The sequence below is a fragment of the Schistocerca gregaria genome, chromosome 6 (assembly GCF_023897955.1).
Source record: "Schistocerca gregaria isolate iqSchGreg1 chromosome 6, iqSchGreg1.2, whole genome shotgun sequence".
Taxonomy (NCBI): domain Eukaryota; kingdom Metazoa; phylum Arthropoda; class Insecta; order Orthoptera; family Acrididae; genus Schistocerca; species Schistocerca gregaria.
The window spans coordinates 453067713-453087942 of NC_064925.1; the positions used below are offsets into that span (position 1 = coordinate 453067713).

Consider the following 20230-nt stretch of genomic DNA (forward strand, 5'->3'; position numbering starts at 1 on the left):
ACATAATTCATCTTGTGTAAAAGGAAATTTACTTCGAAATTAACACTTCTGAAACTACCATTCACAATATTTTCCCGTGACTTGTTAGAAATGTAAACAGCCATGATGTTACGTACTGCATTCTCTTCGATACATTTTGCTGCTGGCAGATACTGGTGTGTGCATTGTGTTTTGTTGTTGCAAATGGTATAATTTTTTTGTAGTTGAAGTTTTATTTTCATGCTATTCTCTTGTTTACATTTTATTGCTGCTGTATTATTCTGCAGTAGCAGAATAAAGTAAAGTTCTTACCTGTCAAAAGTAAAAACATTTAAATGAAAACTAAAACAAAGAAAAATACCCGGAATTCTAACAAATTCCTGAACTTTTCCTAGAGAAAAAGAATTCCCGAGTTTTTCCTGTATTTCCCAGTTGTCTTGGGGTGCATAGATCCTGAATAAAGTTCCCATTCCTTCTGCCTTAAAGGCCAATAATAACAATGATCTTTTTAAAATCGTCACACTCAGTAATCAGTAATGCCAAAATATTATAAACTCTGCACAGCTGAAACACACCAGTAGACCCAAGAAGAAACACTGGTATCTCCAGCATAGCTTTTTATATTATGATGCGGTACATACTCTGAAAACTTTTATGCCAACTAAATCTGGTCACAGAAGCTTACGCCAGTATTTTCTCCATTGGTTACTAAAAAACACATCTTTTATTAGAAATCATTGTTTCTTGCCTACAATCACTGCATACAACTGAACTGTAGAGAACACACTGAATTCAAATCAAATGAAGACTGTTTCAAGAAGACCTACTAATAATTGAGCCTTGTCATGGTGACTTCTATCTTCAATACCAGAGAAGGAAAGTTACTACTTACCATATAGTGGAGATGCTGAGTCACGATAGGCGCAATAAAAAGATTCACACAATTAAAGCTTTCGGCCATTAAGGCCTTTGTCAACAGTACACACACACACACACACACACACACACACACACACACACACACACACACACACACAACTTGCACACATGTCTGCAGTCTCAGAGAGCTGAGACCACACTGCAAACAGCAGTACTAGTGCATGACGGGAGTGGCGACTGGGTGGGGGTAAGGAGGAGGCTGGGGTGGGGAGGGGGAGGAAAAGTATGGTGGGACTAGTGGACAGTCAAGCATTGCAGTTTAGACGGAATGCAGCACAGAGGTTGCAGCTTAGCTTGTAAATCACATGACTGGTTTCACAGGTAGCCCTGCCTTTGATGGTATACGTGATGTTAGTGACTGGACTGTAGTAGGTGGTGGTAGGATGTATGGTTCAGGTCTTGCATCTAGGTCTATTACAGGTGTATGAGCCATGAGGTAAGGGATTGGGAGCGGGTTGTATAAGGATGGACGAGTATATTGTGTAGGTTCGGTGGGCGGCAGAATACCAAGGTAGGAGGGGTGGAAAGGATAGTGGGCAGGACATTCCTCATTTCAGGGCACGACGAGAGGTAATCGAAACCCTGGTGGAGAATGTTATTCAGTTGCTCCAGTCCCCCTTTTTCCCCCTTGTGCATCCATTTCGTCCTTTTTGTACTTTTCACACGTATTTGGGTGTATTTCTGAGTAACTTTTTGGACGTAATTCTACTTTCTTATGTAATTTTTCGCATTTTTTGTACCACCATGGATCCATGCTCCTCCCATCTGCATCAATACAGAAAAGTTTCCTTATTCCTAGCCAGATCCCAGTCCCACATATTGTTCCTGTGTTCGGCAGCCATTTTGAGCCCATGCAATCACTTCGATATACAGTCTAGCCCATTCTGGACTCCGAGGAACCACAAAGCAGGTTAAACAATATTTTATCTGGCCCAGCAAGAACACTGACTGTAAATTTATCTTTAACAATGAATGAACTGTCAAAAGAACAAAATCACGATTTGTCAAGGCACTGCCCAGCACATTTATACCTCCTAATCAGTGTTTGACCATCTCCACATGCCTGTTGTAGGCCCACTATCTATGCCTGTAGGTTGCAATTACTAAGGCAGACATCACTGCAGAGACTGTGGAGAAAACTTTTTTTTAAAATCAAGAATGTCAATTTGAGGGACACCTCTTTAAAGGCTTTGTCACATTTTTAGGTGTCAAGCAAATAAGGGCCATTACTTATCATCCCGCAGCGAACAGTATGGTGGAACACTGGCTCCAAAAACTGAAAAAGGCCCTTTGATGTCAAGCAACAGACAAGTGGATAGAAACATTACCAACTGTTTAACCTGAATTGTGAACAGCCTTCTAGCGTGACTTCCAAGCTGCAGTAGCAGTGTACGGCCAATCATTATGTTTGTCTGGAGAGTTCATCCATGATATGGGTGACAAAACAGTCACAGTGTCAGACTTCACTTCACTACTACGTTGCAATTCCCCGTATGTCAGTTTCGTCCAGTACAGCCTTGGAAGTGAACAGGACGCCACACATTTGTGTCTGCACATTTAGCCATTTGTTCACATGTGCTATTACGTAATGACGCAGTGTGCAACCCACTGCACTCCCGTATGAAGCTCCATATGCAGCAGTTAGTCAAAGTGGTGACAATTTCAAGGTTAACATCCATGGCATACATACCATGGTTCCACTTGACTGTATCAAAGTGGCAATTCACAATTCACAGCCAACAGAAAAAGAACTGGCATCAAGAAACATGAAGAAGGGAGAGGCAGTAATTAAAGATCCTCCTGCATGAAAAGATACAAAGGAGCCTCAACAGACATCAGAAGCTGCCACACAGGCAACATCAGCAGGAACTACCACCCAGTAACTAGAAAAACACACGGATTCCAAGGAGAAGCCCCCTGGTTTCAAGAAAGGTATGACAAAGCAATCTGGACGAAATGTCAAATACAACGGGGAGTATTGAGGACACTAGGGGGGGGAGATTGTGTACTGACTCCCACTATATACATTCTGCGGTATAGTGGTGTATACCTTATGAAAATTCCATTGTAAAGTGCCACATTGTGTTTATTCTTTGCTTTTGATTTTATAGTTGTTCCTTTTTTTTTGTCTCATCTGAATAGAGAATGTTATGCCTACTGCATACTTCTGCGTAATTAATTTCTGTGTGGAACTAAATTTTTTCACGACTTAACCACAGTTTCTAACAGGATTATTCCTTACACTCTCTTCTGGGAACTTTAGAAATGAGTGTCTATTTACCTATATGATCAGAAAAGTTCTCACATGACCCTTCATGCAATCTACTTATATTGCTGTCATTCAGTTAATTATTCTAAGTGTCACTTGGGTAACTCACTTTAAAGTATTACATGACACAATTGGGCTGTTCAAAATTGCTTCTCAGAACAGACAGATGAATACAAGCAAACAGCTATCAATATTAATATTAAAGAAACACTATACTACCTGCTATTTTCAGTACAGTTGCAACCCAAAATGAGTCTGGAAATGATTCTGAGAAGTTATCACAGTCTGTATTCTCGACCTCAACCTTCATTCCAACTGTTATGTTGTCCCAGCATTCATAAATTGGTGCCTGTAAAATAAAAAAGGAAGACACACCTATGTAGTACAAGTCATCAATTGGAATTTCCCTCTCATTACACAATAAACAGAAGAGCTTCAAACTATTATTTAAATTCTAATCTGTTCAACTATCTATGCCATGTTATTCACTATACCACATTTGCTCATGCCATTACTGCAATAATAGCCAGACCCAAACACAGATTATGAAAATGTATTGTTCAGATTTGGAACTGCGTATCCAATACTATTCTATTCTATCTCTGGCACTTGAGCATTCACACTTTGTTCGGTTGTGTGCATTAAGCCTTTCTCACTGATATTCATAAGTCATTCAACTCTGTATAGGTTTGTGAGTGATAAGATTTCATATAAGGTTCATTATCTCCTTGATTTATGGTTTGATTACTCACTATAGCTGTTGCATATCAGTCTGAAAGGTTGCAGTAGCTACAATGTAGCTCTCCAATTTCTTATCAGATAGCTGGGGCGTATTATTACTATGGGGGGGGGGGAAAAAAAAAAAAAAAAAAAAAAAAGGAAAGGAAAGGAAAGAAACACACAACTAGAATGTTTGATGGAATGAGCATCCTTTTCAGTTTACAAACAGCCATATTATTTATGTTCCAAAAATTTTGCCCATTGTTATCATTTCCTGAAACATTCATCTTGTGAATTTGTAATCAGTGTTTTGAATTAAAAAAGTGTTTCAATAACGGCATTCTGAAGTGTAGCATTACTGCCTTTGAGTTTAATCCAGAACCGTCATTATTTTATGGATGATGCTGTAAGGTGGTTTCATTCATGCACATGAATTCAGGTAAGTGAAACATTCATACGATATCACGAACCATAACACACTAGTCAGTAACTTCTATGATGAACTGTTATGTTCAAGTAATATGCACATCTTTTGTGGTTTGTTAATAGTTGAATGTACTGCCTCATTTACTTCTGCTCAACATCATGGTCTAAATTATTTGCTTTCACATTGTGCTTATTTATGAAATATCTGTCACATTGTCGTGGAATACACAAAGGTTCATAATTTTTATGGTGTTTTTTCCAATAATGAGTTACATTAGCATCACTGCTTCCGTAGCAAAGTGGACAGACAGGAGACTGAACAAGGCAGAGTGCCTATAAATTCTGTAAAAATTCTGCTTTTGAATATGTGGGTGATACAAATGTGGTTGACACACGAAAGTTACATTCAATTCATCAGTGCTGGGTGCTACTTCACCACATGAATTCGATTCCAATGACATTATGGGTGATGACAGATTCATCTTCTAGGGACTCTATGATCTTTAGTAAACACTCCTTCCTATTCGCAGTGTAATTCTTGTCTGACTTCGCAGGCATGATCAATCACTCCTTCAGAGCCTCCTTGGATCTGCATTAGAACTTCATCCATCCCATAACCTCTATTCCACAAATAAGTTAGTACCAGAACCTTAGCAGAAATTATAAATCAGCAATAAATAATTGAAAGTGGTGGGAACTGATGTGGTGACCCACTTATCGTGAGGCAGTGACTATAGCTGCTGGCCCACAGTGGACAATGTACAGTATGTGGCGATTTTTTCATGCTGCCTACAAGCTGTGAGAAGTAAGGTACTCTACACAAACAGGGCTCACTGAAGTGGCAATAACTGTGGACAAATTCATTTTAGGTTTTATATTATGTATCATAAATTAACAACAATCTTTATTTAACATAAGGACACAGAACATATTGCAAACTGTAGATATGAAGTGGACTGAGGGGAGTGGATGGGAGTTGACCCTCACTGTAAACATTTTCCCATGAAGGCACTGAACACCCTGTCTTACAGTGGGATAAATCAATTATCAGTTTTGATGACTGCTTTTGAAATAATAAATAAACTGCTGGCCACCCAAAATGCAGCACCCTCAAGGAGGCACCCACATCAGGTGAAATTTGCAGCATTCATCTGCCACGATGAGAGATGCACCTGATTAGCATTTCAGTGCAGGCGCACATCATGGGCGCCATTAGCACCACCTGCTGGCACTGTGTAAAGGGTGAACACACAGCCATGTTGATGTACTGGAACTGTGCATTGTTTTGCATATGCAGTTTCAGTATGCCTCACAGAAGACAGACAGTGCCTTTTGAGCACGTTTCGGAGTTGAACACAGGAAGAATAGTTGCGTATAGGGATTACATATTATTCTTCAGATAAATTGATGATCATATCAAATGCAACCAAGCAACTGTGACATGGATCTGTAATTGCTGGATGCAGGAGGGAACAACGGGTCAATAGGACTGATTGCATCCATCTCGTTGCACCACTAAACGTAATGACAGGCATATTGTGTGTTTGGCAGTGGTCACTTTGCCACATCATGAACCATACCAAACAAATTCGGTCTGATCCACAACTAGCAGTGTCCACGCATACCATTAGACATCAGTTGCAGCAGAGTGGACTGTCAGCAAGGCATCCATTGATGCATTTATCACTGCATCAAAACCACAGGCATTTATGCCGGCATTGGTGCAATGAACAACACGCATGGACAAACGAATGAAATGACAATGTTTTTTACCGACAAATCCCAAACCTGCCTGCACCACAATTATGGTTCGATTAGTGTCTGGAGACACTGTGGTGAGAGACTACTGAACTATTGCCTTATGCATTGCCATAATGGTCCTGCACCCAGTATTATGGTTTGGGGTGTTACTGGACTCCACTCCTGCATCCCTATAGTGCACACTGCCAGAACACTAACCAGCCACCTTCATGTCTATGAACTGTTGGAGTCTTTTGTCCTCCTGTATCTTCCGAGCTGGCCAACGGCCACATTGCAACAGGATAATGCGCTACCACACATACCATGCAAGGTTCAAAACTTCATCACCCATCACATTGCACTGATGCATTGGTCTCCCTGTTCTCACAACCTATTGCGTATCAAAAACGTCTGGTCGATGATTGCGGAATGACTGGTCCGGGATACACCACCCACTGCTACACCAGGTCAATTTTGGCAATGTGTGACAGCAGCATGGACTGCTGTACCACAACAACACATCCAGAGCCTCTCTGATTCTATGGCAAGGTGTGCAGCAGTGGCTACAGCCAGCAATGGTGGCAACGACTAATACTGATTTCATCATCTTCCTCACATGGGGCTGTATTTTCAATCATGTGATTTTTGTACAATATATCACCACCCAAATCAATTTGTCAGTGATACCTCCAGTCCTTCGTGTTGCATTTTGGATGGCCAGCAATGTAGTTTATTTACTTTCTTTTTCCCATCTATCTCATTTTTATTTGACTGCCCCTCATACAAATCAAGTGGCATTATAAAGTTACTATTTTTCTTTCATTCAGCATTTTGATCTATATTGAAAATGACTTTCTTCTTTCGTTAGTTCATAATCTCTTACAACCAGTCTCTGTTTCTATTAAATTACTTTGGGCATATATTCTGTAAACTATAGCAAGAATTGTAAAGTCAAATGCTGATGGTTTGACCAACTTGCTGTTATCATATCTGGGGCAACAGAAATGCTTGCCCCTGAAGATGGCATTCCGTATGTATTGCATTCTAATTCTATTATCATATGGCAACATACGTAACTTTTCTTGGACATCATTTGACTGTTCAGAAACAGGAGGCCAGAGGAGGGAGAGGTTTGTATGTGTGGCTATTGTTTGCTACTTCCTGTCGCTGATCAACTTGATTACTAAAATAGAGCATCTGCAACCAGAGAAAGTCTCTTTCAGCAGGGAGATCCAATGTGATATGACAATTCTCTTAATGTTGTTGGTGTTTACTCTGCTACACTGTGGACTGGAATTCCCCTCAGCCAGGATACTGACAGCTTGATACAGTCCTTCCTGTGTATATTGGTAGTGTGTTTAACTGTACTGATCACCTGCTCTTATTTTCTACAGTCTGTCAATCACACAAGCCCTTAGTAACATAGCAGGTCATCCACAGTCCAGATTGATGATCTTTGGCTATTGCTGATTGGTTGGCGTGTAGTTCTCATTTAGTTTTACACAATGATTGGCCTAATTTCCAAAAGGGTTTTTTCTTTGTTTATCTTGGGAGTATCACTTACCTGTTAATCTCACTGATGGACAGTTGTTCCTTGTTTCAAAAATAACACTTTACTTTCTTTAGTGATTGTCAGCTGTGAAGTTAGTTGCATTTCTCTAAAAAGGACTAGAAAAAGATCTTGACCTTTGTGAATTAGATGATATGTTGTAATATAGTGAATGTTGCTGAAAAACCTTAGAGCATTGTGTAAGTTCAATTTTTTCAAACTCTTGAGATATTCCGATAAAGCAGCTGCAATACATTTCGTAGACACTGATGATGTCTATTGGTAGATGTCCCTAAATGTGACATTAATGAAATGGCAGTGTGCATGTGCTCCAGTGCCATTTTACAGTGAGAAATGAAATGTGTGGCTAGGGCCTCTCATCGGGTAGGCCGGTCACCTGGTGCAAGTCTGTTGAGTTGATGCCGCTTCGGCGACTTGTGTGTTAATTGGGGTGAGATGATGATTAGGACAACACAACACCCAGTCCCTGAGCGCAGAAAATCTCTGACCCAGCTGGGAATCGAACCCATGCCCCTTGGCATGACAGTCCGTTGCGCTGACCATTCAGCTATTGGGGCGGACATTCTGGAACTAAATACTACTGGCAGATATACACTTGTTTCACCACATTTAGCCGGCCGCGGTGGTCTCGCGGTTCTAGGCGCGCAGTCCGGAACCGTGCGACTGCTACGGTCGCAGGTTCGAATCCTGCCTCGGGCATGGATGTGTGTGATGTCCTTAGGTTAGTTAGGTTTAAGTAGTTCTAAGTTCTAGGGGATTAATGACCACAGCAGTTGAGTCCCATAGTGCTCAGAGCCAATTGAACCAATTCACCACATTTAACAGATAATCATAGTTCTTCAGCAAAGACTGACATTATCACCATGTGGCAACAGTTGTTATGGTAAAATATTGTATAGCTTTGGTTGTGCCATCCAGTGAAAAATTCTGTAACCTTGCAACATTGGATTTTTGTTTGTGGATGAGGTTGATTAAGTAACTGTAAAATGTGACTGATGAGGTACCAGCTACACTGGTAAAAAGAAATTGGCCTCAAAATCATTGTTTACCTTACACATCCTAGTCCTGATCTCTCCCCAAGCAGTTTTTATATTTTTTCAAGTCCTGAAGAAAGACATTTGTGGCTATCGATTTGCTTTGGACAAAATATGCGCACCTGGGTACAATCATGGTTCCATAGGCAACCGCTAACATTTTTCTATGAGCACTGACCGTCTTATCTCAGCGGGGTAAATGTAATGACAGTATGGCAATTACTTTTGAAATAATAAAGAGTTTACTTACTTTCTTCCCATCTGTCTCATTTTCATTTGACTATCCCTTATATAACAAGTTTATGAGCTGGATACAAGAGATATATCTGAAAAGCCAGGGCCATTTGCTTAAATTTTAATGTTAGCAGCTTAGTACAAACTGTAACCTTATTGACAGTTAGTGGTCTGGCCGATGAATTCGGCATGTTGGAAAGATCACTATTTACACGACTGTCATGTAAAAGCTTGGGGGACACAACAAGCTGTGTTCAACATGAGCATAAAAATGCTAAGGACAAATGCAATGAGCAAAGAAAGTCACTCAGAAGGGTTTTGGACCACTATTGAAAAGAAAGAGACTAACATTTTTCCCACTTTGTTATGTATCACTAGTCATGGACAGGCTTCAGACCAAATCTATGTGGGCATTTATCATAACTTACAATTTTATTTTAAAATGTTCACATTTTCCACTGTATTTAAAATTAATAAATAGAAAATTTGTTCCAATTTTTATTAAGACAGAATTGTATCCTTCACAGGATGTTCTACATATTTCAATCAATTGTTTTAATCATTCTAACATGAATGGAGGTAAAGTGCGCCAAATCTCATTCCTATGGAATAAACAGTCATAATATCTAACATCTTCATCCGTACACGCGCAAACAGAGTGAGGGGAAAATGACTGTCTATATACCTCCATAAGACATCTAATTTCTCATATCTCACCTCTGTGGTCCTTATGCGGAATGTTCATTGGCAGCAGTAGACTCCATTTGGCAGTCAGCTTCAAATTCCTTTTTCCTTAATTTTCTCTATGGAGTTTCAAGAAAAGAATGTCATCTTCCCTCCAAGGATCTGTGTTTGTGTTCCTGAAGTATCTCTATAATATTTGTGTGCTGATCTAACCCACCAGGAAGAAATCTAGCATCCCATCTCTGAATTGCTTCGGTGTCTTCCTTTAATCCAACTGAGAGAGTGTCCCAAACACTCCAGCAGCACTAAAGAATGGGACGTGCTAAATGCTGTTGTACAGGCAGCCTCTTTTATGGACGAACCGCACTTCTCTAAAATTCTCCCAGTAAAGCTAAGTCAACCATTTGGATACCCTACTACAATCTTTACATGCTTGTTCCATTTCACACTGCTCTGTAACATTATACCTAGATATTTAGCTGATGTGACTGTGTCAAGGAGCATACTACTGATGCTGTATTCAAATATTAAGGGATTGTTTTTCCTACTTATCTGCATTAAGTTACATTTTCCTACGTTGCAAGACAGCTGCCTTTCATCACACCAACTAAAAACATTATCCAAGTCAGCTTGTGCTCTCCTATAATGAATCCACAATGACACCTTCCCATACATCACAGTATCATCAGCCAACAGCTGCAGATTGCTGCTCACCTGTCCGTCAGATTATTTATGTATACAGAGAATGACTGTGGTCCTATCACACTTCCCCAGGGCACTCATAATGAAACCCCTATCTCTGATGAACACTCAGTGTTGGGTTCTAAAGAGCAAGCCGAGTTTTGCATGAGCAATGCTTTTTAAAACCACAGTGCTTTGTGGATAGAAGCTTCTTCCTTCTTAAGGAAATTAATTATATTTGAACTGAGAATATGTTCAAGAATTCTGCAGCAAATTGATGTTAAGGATATTGACCTGAAATTTTACGGGCCCATTCTTTTACCATTCTTATACATGGGAGTTACCTGGCCTCTTCTCCAGTTACTTGGGACTTCACGCTGGGCAAGAGATTTGCGATACATGTAAGTGAAGTAAGGGGCTACTGCTTTAGAGTACTTTTTGGAAACTAACTGGTATTCCATCTGGTCCTAGCAACGTTTTTTTCCCCTTCAACTCTCTCAGTTGCTTCTTTATGCCAGTGAGTCTATTACCATGTTTTCCATATGGGAGACTGTGCGATGGTCAAATGACCATATGTTTGTACAATCCTTCAGTGTGAATTATGTCTTAAATACAAAATTTAAAACTTCAGACCAGTTAACAAGTGATTGGACAGAAGCCTTCAACCCACTTAGACATTTTACATAAGACCAGAATTTTCTCGGGTTCTTGGCAAAATCTTTTGCTGAGGTATGTCGGTGGTAGTAGCTGTATGCTTAGCCCATCAATCTCTTAACAGACAACTAGATATCTACAAACTATTGCTTGCCTTTATTTTTGTGTTCTCTTTTGAACCGAGGTTGCAACAGTCTTTTCTTTCTCAGCATTTTTCCTATTATGTTATTTAACCACAATGGGTCTTTTTCACTTAGGCCTGCTAGGCACACACTTCTTCACAGTGCAATTTACATTCCATTGAAACTTTGCCCATCACTTCCCCTATGTCCATCATACTGGAGCTAAAGCATTTCCATTAATTGTCTAAGTGGGATGATAACAACTATTAATCAGCATTTCTAGCAAAAATATTCTTCTAACCTTCCTGACTGATTTATTAACTTCAGTAACGATCATCACTATGATTACATCATGGTCACTAATCACTGTGTCTATACTGACACCACCTATGAAGTCAGTGCTTTCAAAAATAGTGAAGCATAGCAATCAGTTGTCATTTTCCTTCTAGCTTTATTAGAGCACATCCACATTTTGGCTAGTAACTAGCCATTATAGGTACAGTTTTTCAGAATTGTTATACATGCACTAACATTTCTACACTTGTTCAGGCTTCTGTCAGTTTGTTAGTATTCTTTAATGAACAATGGGTGGAACATACTAGGGCACATATAAAAACTCCAAAATACTGCACTGATAATGGTTAGTTACTAGGTGAAATAGATCTACTCTAATCAAGCTAGAACAAGAATGATGACCGACTGCTGCTCTTTACCATTTTTGCAAGTTATTTCACAGCTGTGGAGTGTATTAATTTGATGACAGTCAGGACTGTTTGTAGCTATAAGTTCTAAAATGTTTCCATTGTATTTGGGCTCTCAAACTAGCTGCTTCATACAGTTTTTGGAAAATGTGTTCAAAAGTAATTCACATCATTTCCTGCCATACTGCCTGCAATGAGTCCACAGATCCCCAGTCTATACTCACTACAGTAATGACATCTTCAATTAATACTGTATGATCTGCGTATTTCCGTGTTACGAAGTGTAGACTTTCTTTGAATGACTCAGCAGAATCATATGGCGGGTAAACACATTCAACAATTAATTCTATTTCCAGTTCAATATTCCAGCATGCTGGAAATTCATAATTTGACTTCGCCTAAACCCAATATATGCATCCAAATAACTTCACAGTCACAATCAAATTTGACCTCAATATGGACAATATTTCTGTTGACTACAATGAACACACTTCCTCCTATCGTGTCCAACCTGTCTTTTCAATGTACATTCCATTATATGCTGATTATTTCAAAGCTTTCTACTTCATTTTGCACCCAGTTCTCAGTCTCCATGATAATTTAAAGGAAACAAATATCGCGGATGACAGCAAAGTCGGGAGCTTTGTTACAAATACTTTGACAGTTTAATGATGAAAATTTGACAGTTGAAGTGTCTTTAGCCTGAACATCGACTGATTTAGCTATCTGCATGTTGACTAGTGAGTGTTCGTTAGAGTACCTCAAACTACTGCCTACCTTCTTTTTTTTAACGTGGACTCCACAAGTGTTCTGCTACACAAGTAGCTGCTTCCTTTGTAAAGTGCACCCCTGACCTATCATGGGGAGGTGTAGAATTCTCTGCTTGATAATGGAGGTCTTAAAATTTTCAGCCAAGACTGTTACAGAGTCGACAAAGGATTTAGTTGAGACCCTGCTCGGCTCTAAACTACCAGCACCTGCATGCACAAACACAAACACAAACACACACACACACACACACACACACACACACACACACACACACACACACACACACACACAAAAGGCCAGCAGTCTTCACCACTTCTGCCAGCTGCCCATATGAACTGAGGATAGACTCAGAACCCTAGCGACAAGCATCATTGGTGCCAATGTGGGCCAGAACTCACAAACAACTTTACCCTAAATACTCGACAGCCGCAGACAAAGACTCCTTCAAATCTCTGGCAGACATTATCGAGTACACATTGGCTTTCTTTGCAGCCCTGAACAAAACTTTCCCAAGAGGCTCCAAAATGTGCCTAACACTGGAGTCCCCCCTGGCACCCAATAAGTAGCAAAGCCGTCTTTCCCATGTGCCTGCTCAGACACCACTAAAGGAGCAGCCACCTCTCCACTCACAGGGTGTATGAGCTAATTCAGCCAGCCAGCACCCATGCCAGTGATGCAAACGTGTTACTGCTCGCCACTCACCCTGCAGTGAGACTGGATCTACTGTGTTGGGTTCACTGAAAGGTGCCTCAGCAGCAGAGCCAGTGGATGATACATGCAATATCCTAAATGTCCCACGTGACAAGCCAGATTCCCTGCCACTGTACACCCTGGGCAGCAGCCTGAAGTCAGTTGACAGAATTCACAAGTGCCTTCAGCGGTTCTCAAACTGGGGTCAGTTGCTCCTCAGTCTACACACATTCTATTCATCGCAGATTGACTAACTTAAGAAATTATAAAAGTACAACATAGAGAAACCAGAGTATGCAACTCGCTGCCCTACTGATGTGTCACCAATGGAGACTGATGTCTTACTGAGCGGTGTAACTGGCTATTCACAAGAAATAACAACTGCACTACAGAATGTGAAGTTACACCTCTTAAATAGAAAAACAACCACGGAATTTAAGAGTTAAAATTATGAAAAATATACACAAAAAGCTAAATATGTAACTTTATTTAATTGGATACATAAAAAAACTACTCACCAAGTGGTGGCAGAACACACACATAAAAGACTGTTATGATTGGCGAGCTTTCGGAGCCAGTGGCTCCTTCTTCAGGCAGAAGGGTTGAAGGGGAAGGAATAATGGTGAAGGGAAAGGCCTGGAGAAGTCTAGGAAAAGGAGACTCCTTCTCATCCCGTATGCTGTCTCCCCTGACGCGCGGTTCTGGGTGACTTTCCCTAAATCTAACCCTTTTCCTAGACCTCTAGAGTCCTTTTCCTTCACCCTTCTTCCTTCCCCTTCAACCCTTCTGCCAGGAGGAGGAGCTACTGGCTCTGAAAGCTTGCGAATCATAACAGTCTTTTATGTGTGTGTTCTGCTGCTGCTTGTAGAGTAGATATTTTATCTATCCAATTATATAATTTCATCAATAATTGATTGTTTTCGTTGTTAAACTTACTGTTCTGCTGAAGCTTAACAGGTGACAGATGGAACCTGACAAACATAGTCAGGCAGTGACATCAACAACAATGCAGATTTTTACCTTACATACGAATTCTGAGAAACTACAAGTGGCTAGAAAATTGATTCCCTGTACTAAGTACTCACATGTTTGAAACAGGATACTGGAGCAGCAATAAATCCAGGCTCAGACAGCTGATTCTTCCATTCATATGTGTTTGGAATTTCAGCTCTGTTTCTCTTCAGTGGTGGGTCCATAGGTTCATCGAGTGTAATGGCCAATGGTAACGGAGTAACAGATGAATTAGAATTTAAGGTCTCAGGTGATATACTTTTTGTTTCTTCCATTCGCTCAAACTGTAAATTATTATAACAATTGCAAAGGTATAATAATACAATAAAAGTTGCAGAAATAACATAAAAACAAATACATCAAAAGGAGTATGTAAAATATGGAATAAAGTACAAAACAGAAATAATTATACTGGAGGCAAAGCATCATCATCATCATCATCATCATCATCATCATCATCATCATCATCAATACTACTACTACTACTACTACTACTACTACAGCAACAACAAGCAGTTATCCATTATGTGCAAGACAAATATATAACCATGGTACATGAAGCAGAACTGTACCACCACTGGGTGTTAATGTTACTCTGAATAATTGTCATTGGTTTGAGGAAGAAGGAGTTTAATGCCCAATCGAGAGTGAGGTCATCACAGACTGAGATTCATCCCAAACTGGGGAAGGAACTTGGTTGTTTCCTACCAAAGGAGTTACTCTGGTATTCCGGTAACACCATTTACAGAAATTGCAGAAAACTTAACATCTGGCAAGGTATGGGTTTTTACTGTTGTCCTCCGGAATACTTGTTCAATGTCTTAACAGTGTAGCACCTCATTTGGTACAGCACTGGTTTCAGAAAACAGTGATACATAAACGCATGCCACATGAGCCTCCTTATGCAGCATTTCTTCCATATTTCGGCTCTGAAATAGTAATATGTTCAATTTTCTAAAATGGTGGGTCCGGGGTGGGGGTGGGGGGTGTGGGAGCACTTACTGTCCAATATGATACACCAAAGCACAGATCAGCAGAGAGTTGCACGTTAGTTGAAAAAGGTACAACTTACCTAAGGCTGACGTGTGCCACCTTTGATTAAGACTGTAGCAAAATATTATTACCGAACCTGACCCAAAAGCTGATGAAATTATTTGGTTATATCTTACGGCTTTCAATGGCGCAAAAATCATCAACAAGCACTAGAGGACAAGGCAGGCAACATACATTGAAGCGCCAAAGAAACTGGGACACCTGCCTAATATTGTGTAAAGCCCCTACGAGCACGCAGAAGTGCCGCAACACAACGTGGCATGCACTCAACTAATGTCTGAAGTAGTGCTGGAACGAACTGACACCACAAATCCTCCAGGGCTGTTTATAAATCCATAAGAGTATGAGGGCGTGGAGATCTCTTCTGAACAGCATGTTGCAAGGCATCCCTGATATGCTCAATAATGTACTTGGAGTCACTCTGTAGCAACTCTACAGGTGTGGAGTGTCACGTTGTCCTGCTGGAACTGCCCCAGTCCCTCAGAATGCACACTGGATACAAATGGATGCACGTGATCAGACAGGATGCTTATGTACGTGTCACCTGCCAGGGTCATACCTAGACATATTGAGGGTCCCATATCCCTCCAACTGCAAGTGCCCCACATCATTACAGAGCCTCCACCAGCTTGAACAGTCCCCTGCTGACATGCAGGGCTCATGGATTCATGAGATTGTCTCCATACCCGTACATGTCCATCTACTCAACACAATTTGAAACAAGACTTGTCTACATCTACATCTACATCCATACTCCGCAAGCCACCTGACGGTGTGTGGCGGAGGGTACCCTGAGTACCTCTATTGGTTCTCCCTTCTATTCCAGTCTCGTATTGTTCGTGGAAAGAAGGATTGTTGGTATGCTTCTGTGTGGGCTCTAATCTCTCTGATTTTATCCTCATGGTCTCTTCGCGAGATACACGCAGGAGGGAGCAATATACTGCTCGACTCTTCGGTGAAGGTATGTTCTTGAAACTTTAACAAAAGTCCGTACCGAGCTACTGAACGTCTTCCCTGCAGAGTCTTCCACTGGAGTTTATCTATCATCTCCGTAACGCTTTCGCCATTACTAAATGATCCTGTAACGAAGCGCGCTGCTCTCCGTTGGATCTTCTCTATCTCTTCTATCAACCCTGTCTGGTACGGATCCCACACTGTTGAGCAGTATTCAAGCAGCCAGCAAACAAGTGTACTGTAACCTACTTCCTTTGTTTTTGGATTGCATTTCCTTAGGATTCTTCCAATGAATCTCAGTCTGGCATCTGCTTTACCAACGATCAACTTTATATGATCATTCCATTTTAAATCACTCCTAATGTTTACTCCCAGATAATTTATGGAATTAATTGCTTCCAGTTGCTGACCTGCTATTTTGTAGCTAAATGATAAGGGATCTATCTTTCTATGTATTCGCAGCACATTACACTTGTCTACATTGAGATTCAATTGCCATTCCCTGCACCATGCATCAATTCGCTGCAGATCCTCCAGCATTTCAGTACAATTTTTCGTTGTTGCAACCTCTCGATACACCACAGCATCATCTGCAAAAAGGCTCAGTGAACTTCTGATATCATCCACCAGGTCATTTATGTATATTGTGAATAGCAACGGTCCTATGACACTCCCCTGCGGCACACCTGAAATCACTCTTACTTCGGAAGACTTCTCTCCATAGAGAATGACACGCTGTGTTCTGTTATCTAGGAACTCCTCAATCCAATCACACAATTGGCCTGATAGTCCGTATGCTCTTACTTTGTTCATTAAACGACTGTGGGGAACTGTGTCAAATGCCTTGAGGAAGTCAAGAAACACAGCATCTACCTGTGAACCTGTGTCTATGGCCCTCTGAGTCTCGTGGACGAATATAGCGCGAGCAGGTAACATGTTTTCAGTCACTAATATCCAATTTCGGTGTTGATGGGCCTGTTTACATATCTCTATATTTGGATACGCGTGCCTATACCAGCTTCTTTGACACTTAAGTGTAAATGCTAAAGTACTGAATTATGCCTTTCAGAAAGGAGAATGAAGGGTGTTGCCCTTATATAATAATTATACCATTACAACACTGAGTGACATTTTAATCAATAGTAATAGTATTTTAAAGCTATGTCTCGAAGTTTGATGGAGTCCTTTTCAAGTTCCATACACAGCCTGTGAGGGAATTAAATCATCTTCAACATAATTTTACAAAGGTCTTTTTATCAGAGAAATGTTTCCAATAACAGTAAAAGGGTGCTGATTAGACTAAATTACATTAAAAGTAGTTTTCATTGCAATGATGATGATGATTGGTTTGTGGGGAGCTCAACTGCGCAGTCATCAGTGCCCGTACAACGTCCCAATTTTTACGCACTTCAATTTTTTCACACTCCAATGTATCCACTGTCACAAATGATGATGATGATGATGATGATGACAACACAAACACCCAGTCCCCAGGCAGGGAAAATCCCCAATCCGACCCGGAATCGAATCCGGGGCCCCTGTGATCCAGGGGCGACAACGCTAGCCACCAGAACACGAGCTGCAGACTTTCATTGCAATGGTTACATAGCAAGGAGACCCTCAAGAATGTAAAACATATCAGAAAACAAGAATTCACAATAAATATCTGCAAAGGAAAATCAAATTTTCTTATGACCCTTACACAGATCCCATGTGAAATGATCCTCATACATGTGGAATACGTGAACAAAATCTTAAACACATTTTTATTTAAAAAGTGATAAATAACTTGTCACAAAACATGTAAATGTTCAATACATTAGGCGCGTATGACAATTATTGGGCTATTGTAGTCACATCATGAAAAAAAATTCATTTTACAACACTTATTTACAATGCTCACATTACTGTACTGAATTTGTACAGACATCAGATTGTACTTCAAAGGGTACTACAAAAGTTTTGCAATACGAAGCAACAATAAATCACAGGATGCTGATTGTTGCTGTGTTCTGAGAATATTTCATACTTGCATTGTAGCTGCTGTGCCAAGTCTGTGGGTGCAGTCGTCCACTAGCAGGGTTAGTTTCAAGTGCTATGGCATTGTGGCCATGAAGTGAGATTCGGGCAGTTTTGGAGTACAACTTGGCACACGGTTTAAACATAGATCAATGTTGTGAAGAAATAACCCTTGCACTCTGTGATGTGTGTCAACATCATGTAACTGTATTCAGGTAGTATAGAGAATTCCAAAGATGAAATTTCACTCTGTAGGGAACAGAGAGAATGCGAAGTCCACGATCATCAGTTACAGAGGAAAACATTGAAGCTGTGAGGAAAATGCTGAACGAAGACAGGCGAGTGACATATGAACAGATAGAGCATACCTTGGTGCTAAATACACCAGCAATTTGCTCGATTATGCATGATCATTTACAAGTACACAAAACTTCATTGTCTCTGGGTGCCGCATAGATTGACGGAAAAGCAGATTACATGACATGTGATTTGGTGGTGGGAAATGTTGAAGATGTTTTCTAAGTGACAGTCTCAGTATGTAAACAATATCGTGATGGGTGACTAAACTTGACTGTACTATTATGACATCCCAACTAAGACTCAAAACAAAGTTTAGATCTTTGAAGATGATGATACACCCTTAGTTATGAGAAAATCCCAATCAGTAAAGAAGAAAATAAGTTTTCTTCCTCCCCCCCCCCCCCCCCCAAATCGAGTGGAATTGTGGGGCATGTTGTTTTGGACACACAGAAGATAGTCACAGCTAAGTGCTACAACAAGCAGAGTCTGCTCAAAGCCATCCAGTCTTTGAAAAACCTGCAACCGAAGTCAAGAATGGACACTTAGTTCATCCATCACGACAACACTCCAGGTCACCGCACCACAGCATACACCAAATATTTTCGGGGTATAGTACTGAAACTTCTTGGGCACCCTCTTTACAGTCCAGACCTTGCTGCTTATGACTTTGCACTGTTCCTGCATGTGAAAATGAAGCTGAAATGGGTGCAGTTATCAAATGATGAGGACCTCCTGAGAGCTTGAGACAATGTGTGTGCCTTACTCCGTACAGGAACTTGAGGGGATTGGTTTAGGAGGATGGAGAGGTGTACTCAATGTGGCAGAAATTACTTTGAAAAAATTAAAGGAATAAAGCTGTATTGCAAAACTTTGCTAGTACCCTTTGTAATACATTATTTTATATCATTAGTAACATATACACATCAGCGGGTTCAACTCAGAAATTCATCATCGCTGGAGCAGGAAACCAATAAATCCCTATAAGCTCCTCTTACACTGACCTTTATGAGATGTCAAACTTTTTATGGCTGAAGGCAAGTTGTTGAAAATGTGTGTTCCTGAATTATGGGCACCTTACTGCACCAAAGTAAGTGACTTTAAATCTTTGTAAATCTTATTCTCATTTTTAGTATCGATTCCTAGTACTGAACCATTAGTTTGAAAAAGGGATATATTTTTAATGTCAAATTTCATCAAGGAGTAAATATATTGGGATGCAGCCATTAGCATCCGTAGATCCCAAAAGAGGAGTAAGCAGGGGGGCATTCAACATTCTGTGTTTAACTAGATAGGACTCACCCACTAAAGGCACGGCCGTGCCACTAGCGGCTGGCCCCATGACTTTCCAGTCACTTACACCCTCCACGTCTGTTGTCCAGGCGCTGGACACTGGATATGCAAATAACCAAACAGACTAGTCTTTGCCTTGCTTTGCCTAGCCTCACTGCACCAAGTCAATCTCCCCCTCCCACCTCTCTCTCTCTCTCTCTCTCTCTCTCTCACACACACACACACACACACACACACACAAATTGCATACAATATTTGCATTGCTTGTAAGTACATTACTTACATCACAACATGCTCCCACCATTGCCATGAGATGTCCCTCCAAACGTTAGTTCAATACCTCCAAATGCCAGTTCAATATGGAACACACAATATTCACATCTCCAGAC

General features: G+C 40.6%; 1 protein-coding gene across 6 annotated transcripts in view; it reads right to left on the reverse strand.

Moving 5' to 3' along the window:
* The window catches only part of LOC126278350 (polycomb protein Sfmbt-like), a 263014-nt gene that overhangs the window by 106932 nt on the left and 135852 nt on the right, over positions 1 to 20230 (reverse strand). For all 6 annotated transcript variants that reach the window (XM_049978395.1, XM_049978396.1, XM_049978394.1 and 3 more), the window contains 2 exons: positions 14300 to 14509; positions 3407 to 3536 (listed from right to left, as the gene is read on the reverse strand). In XM_049978395.1, the coding sequence (XP_049834352.1) occupies positions 3407 to 3536; positions 14300 to 14509 (340 nt within the window). The remainder of the gene's footprint in view (positions 1 to 3406; positions 3537 to 14299; positions 14510 to 20230) is intronic.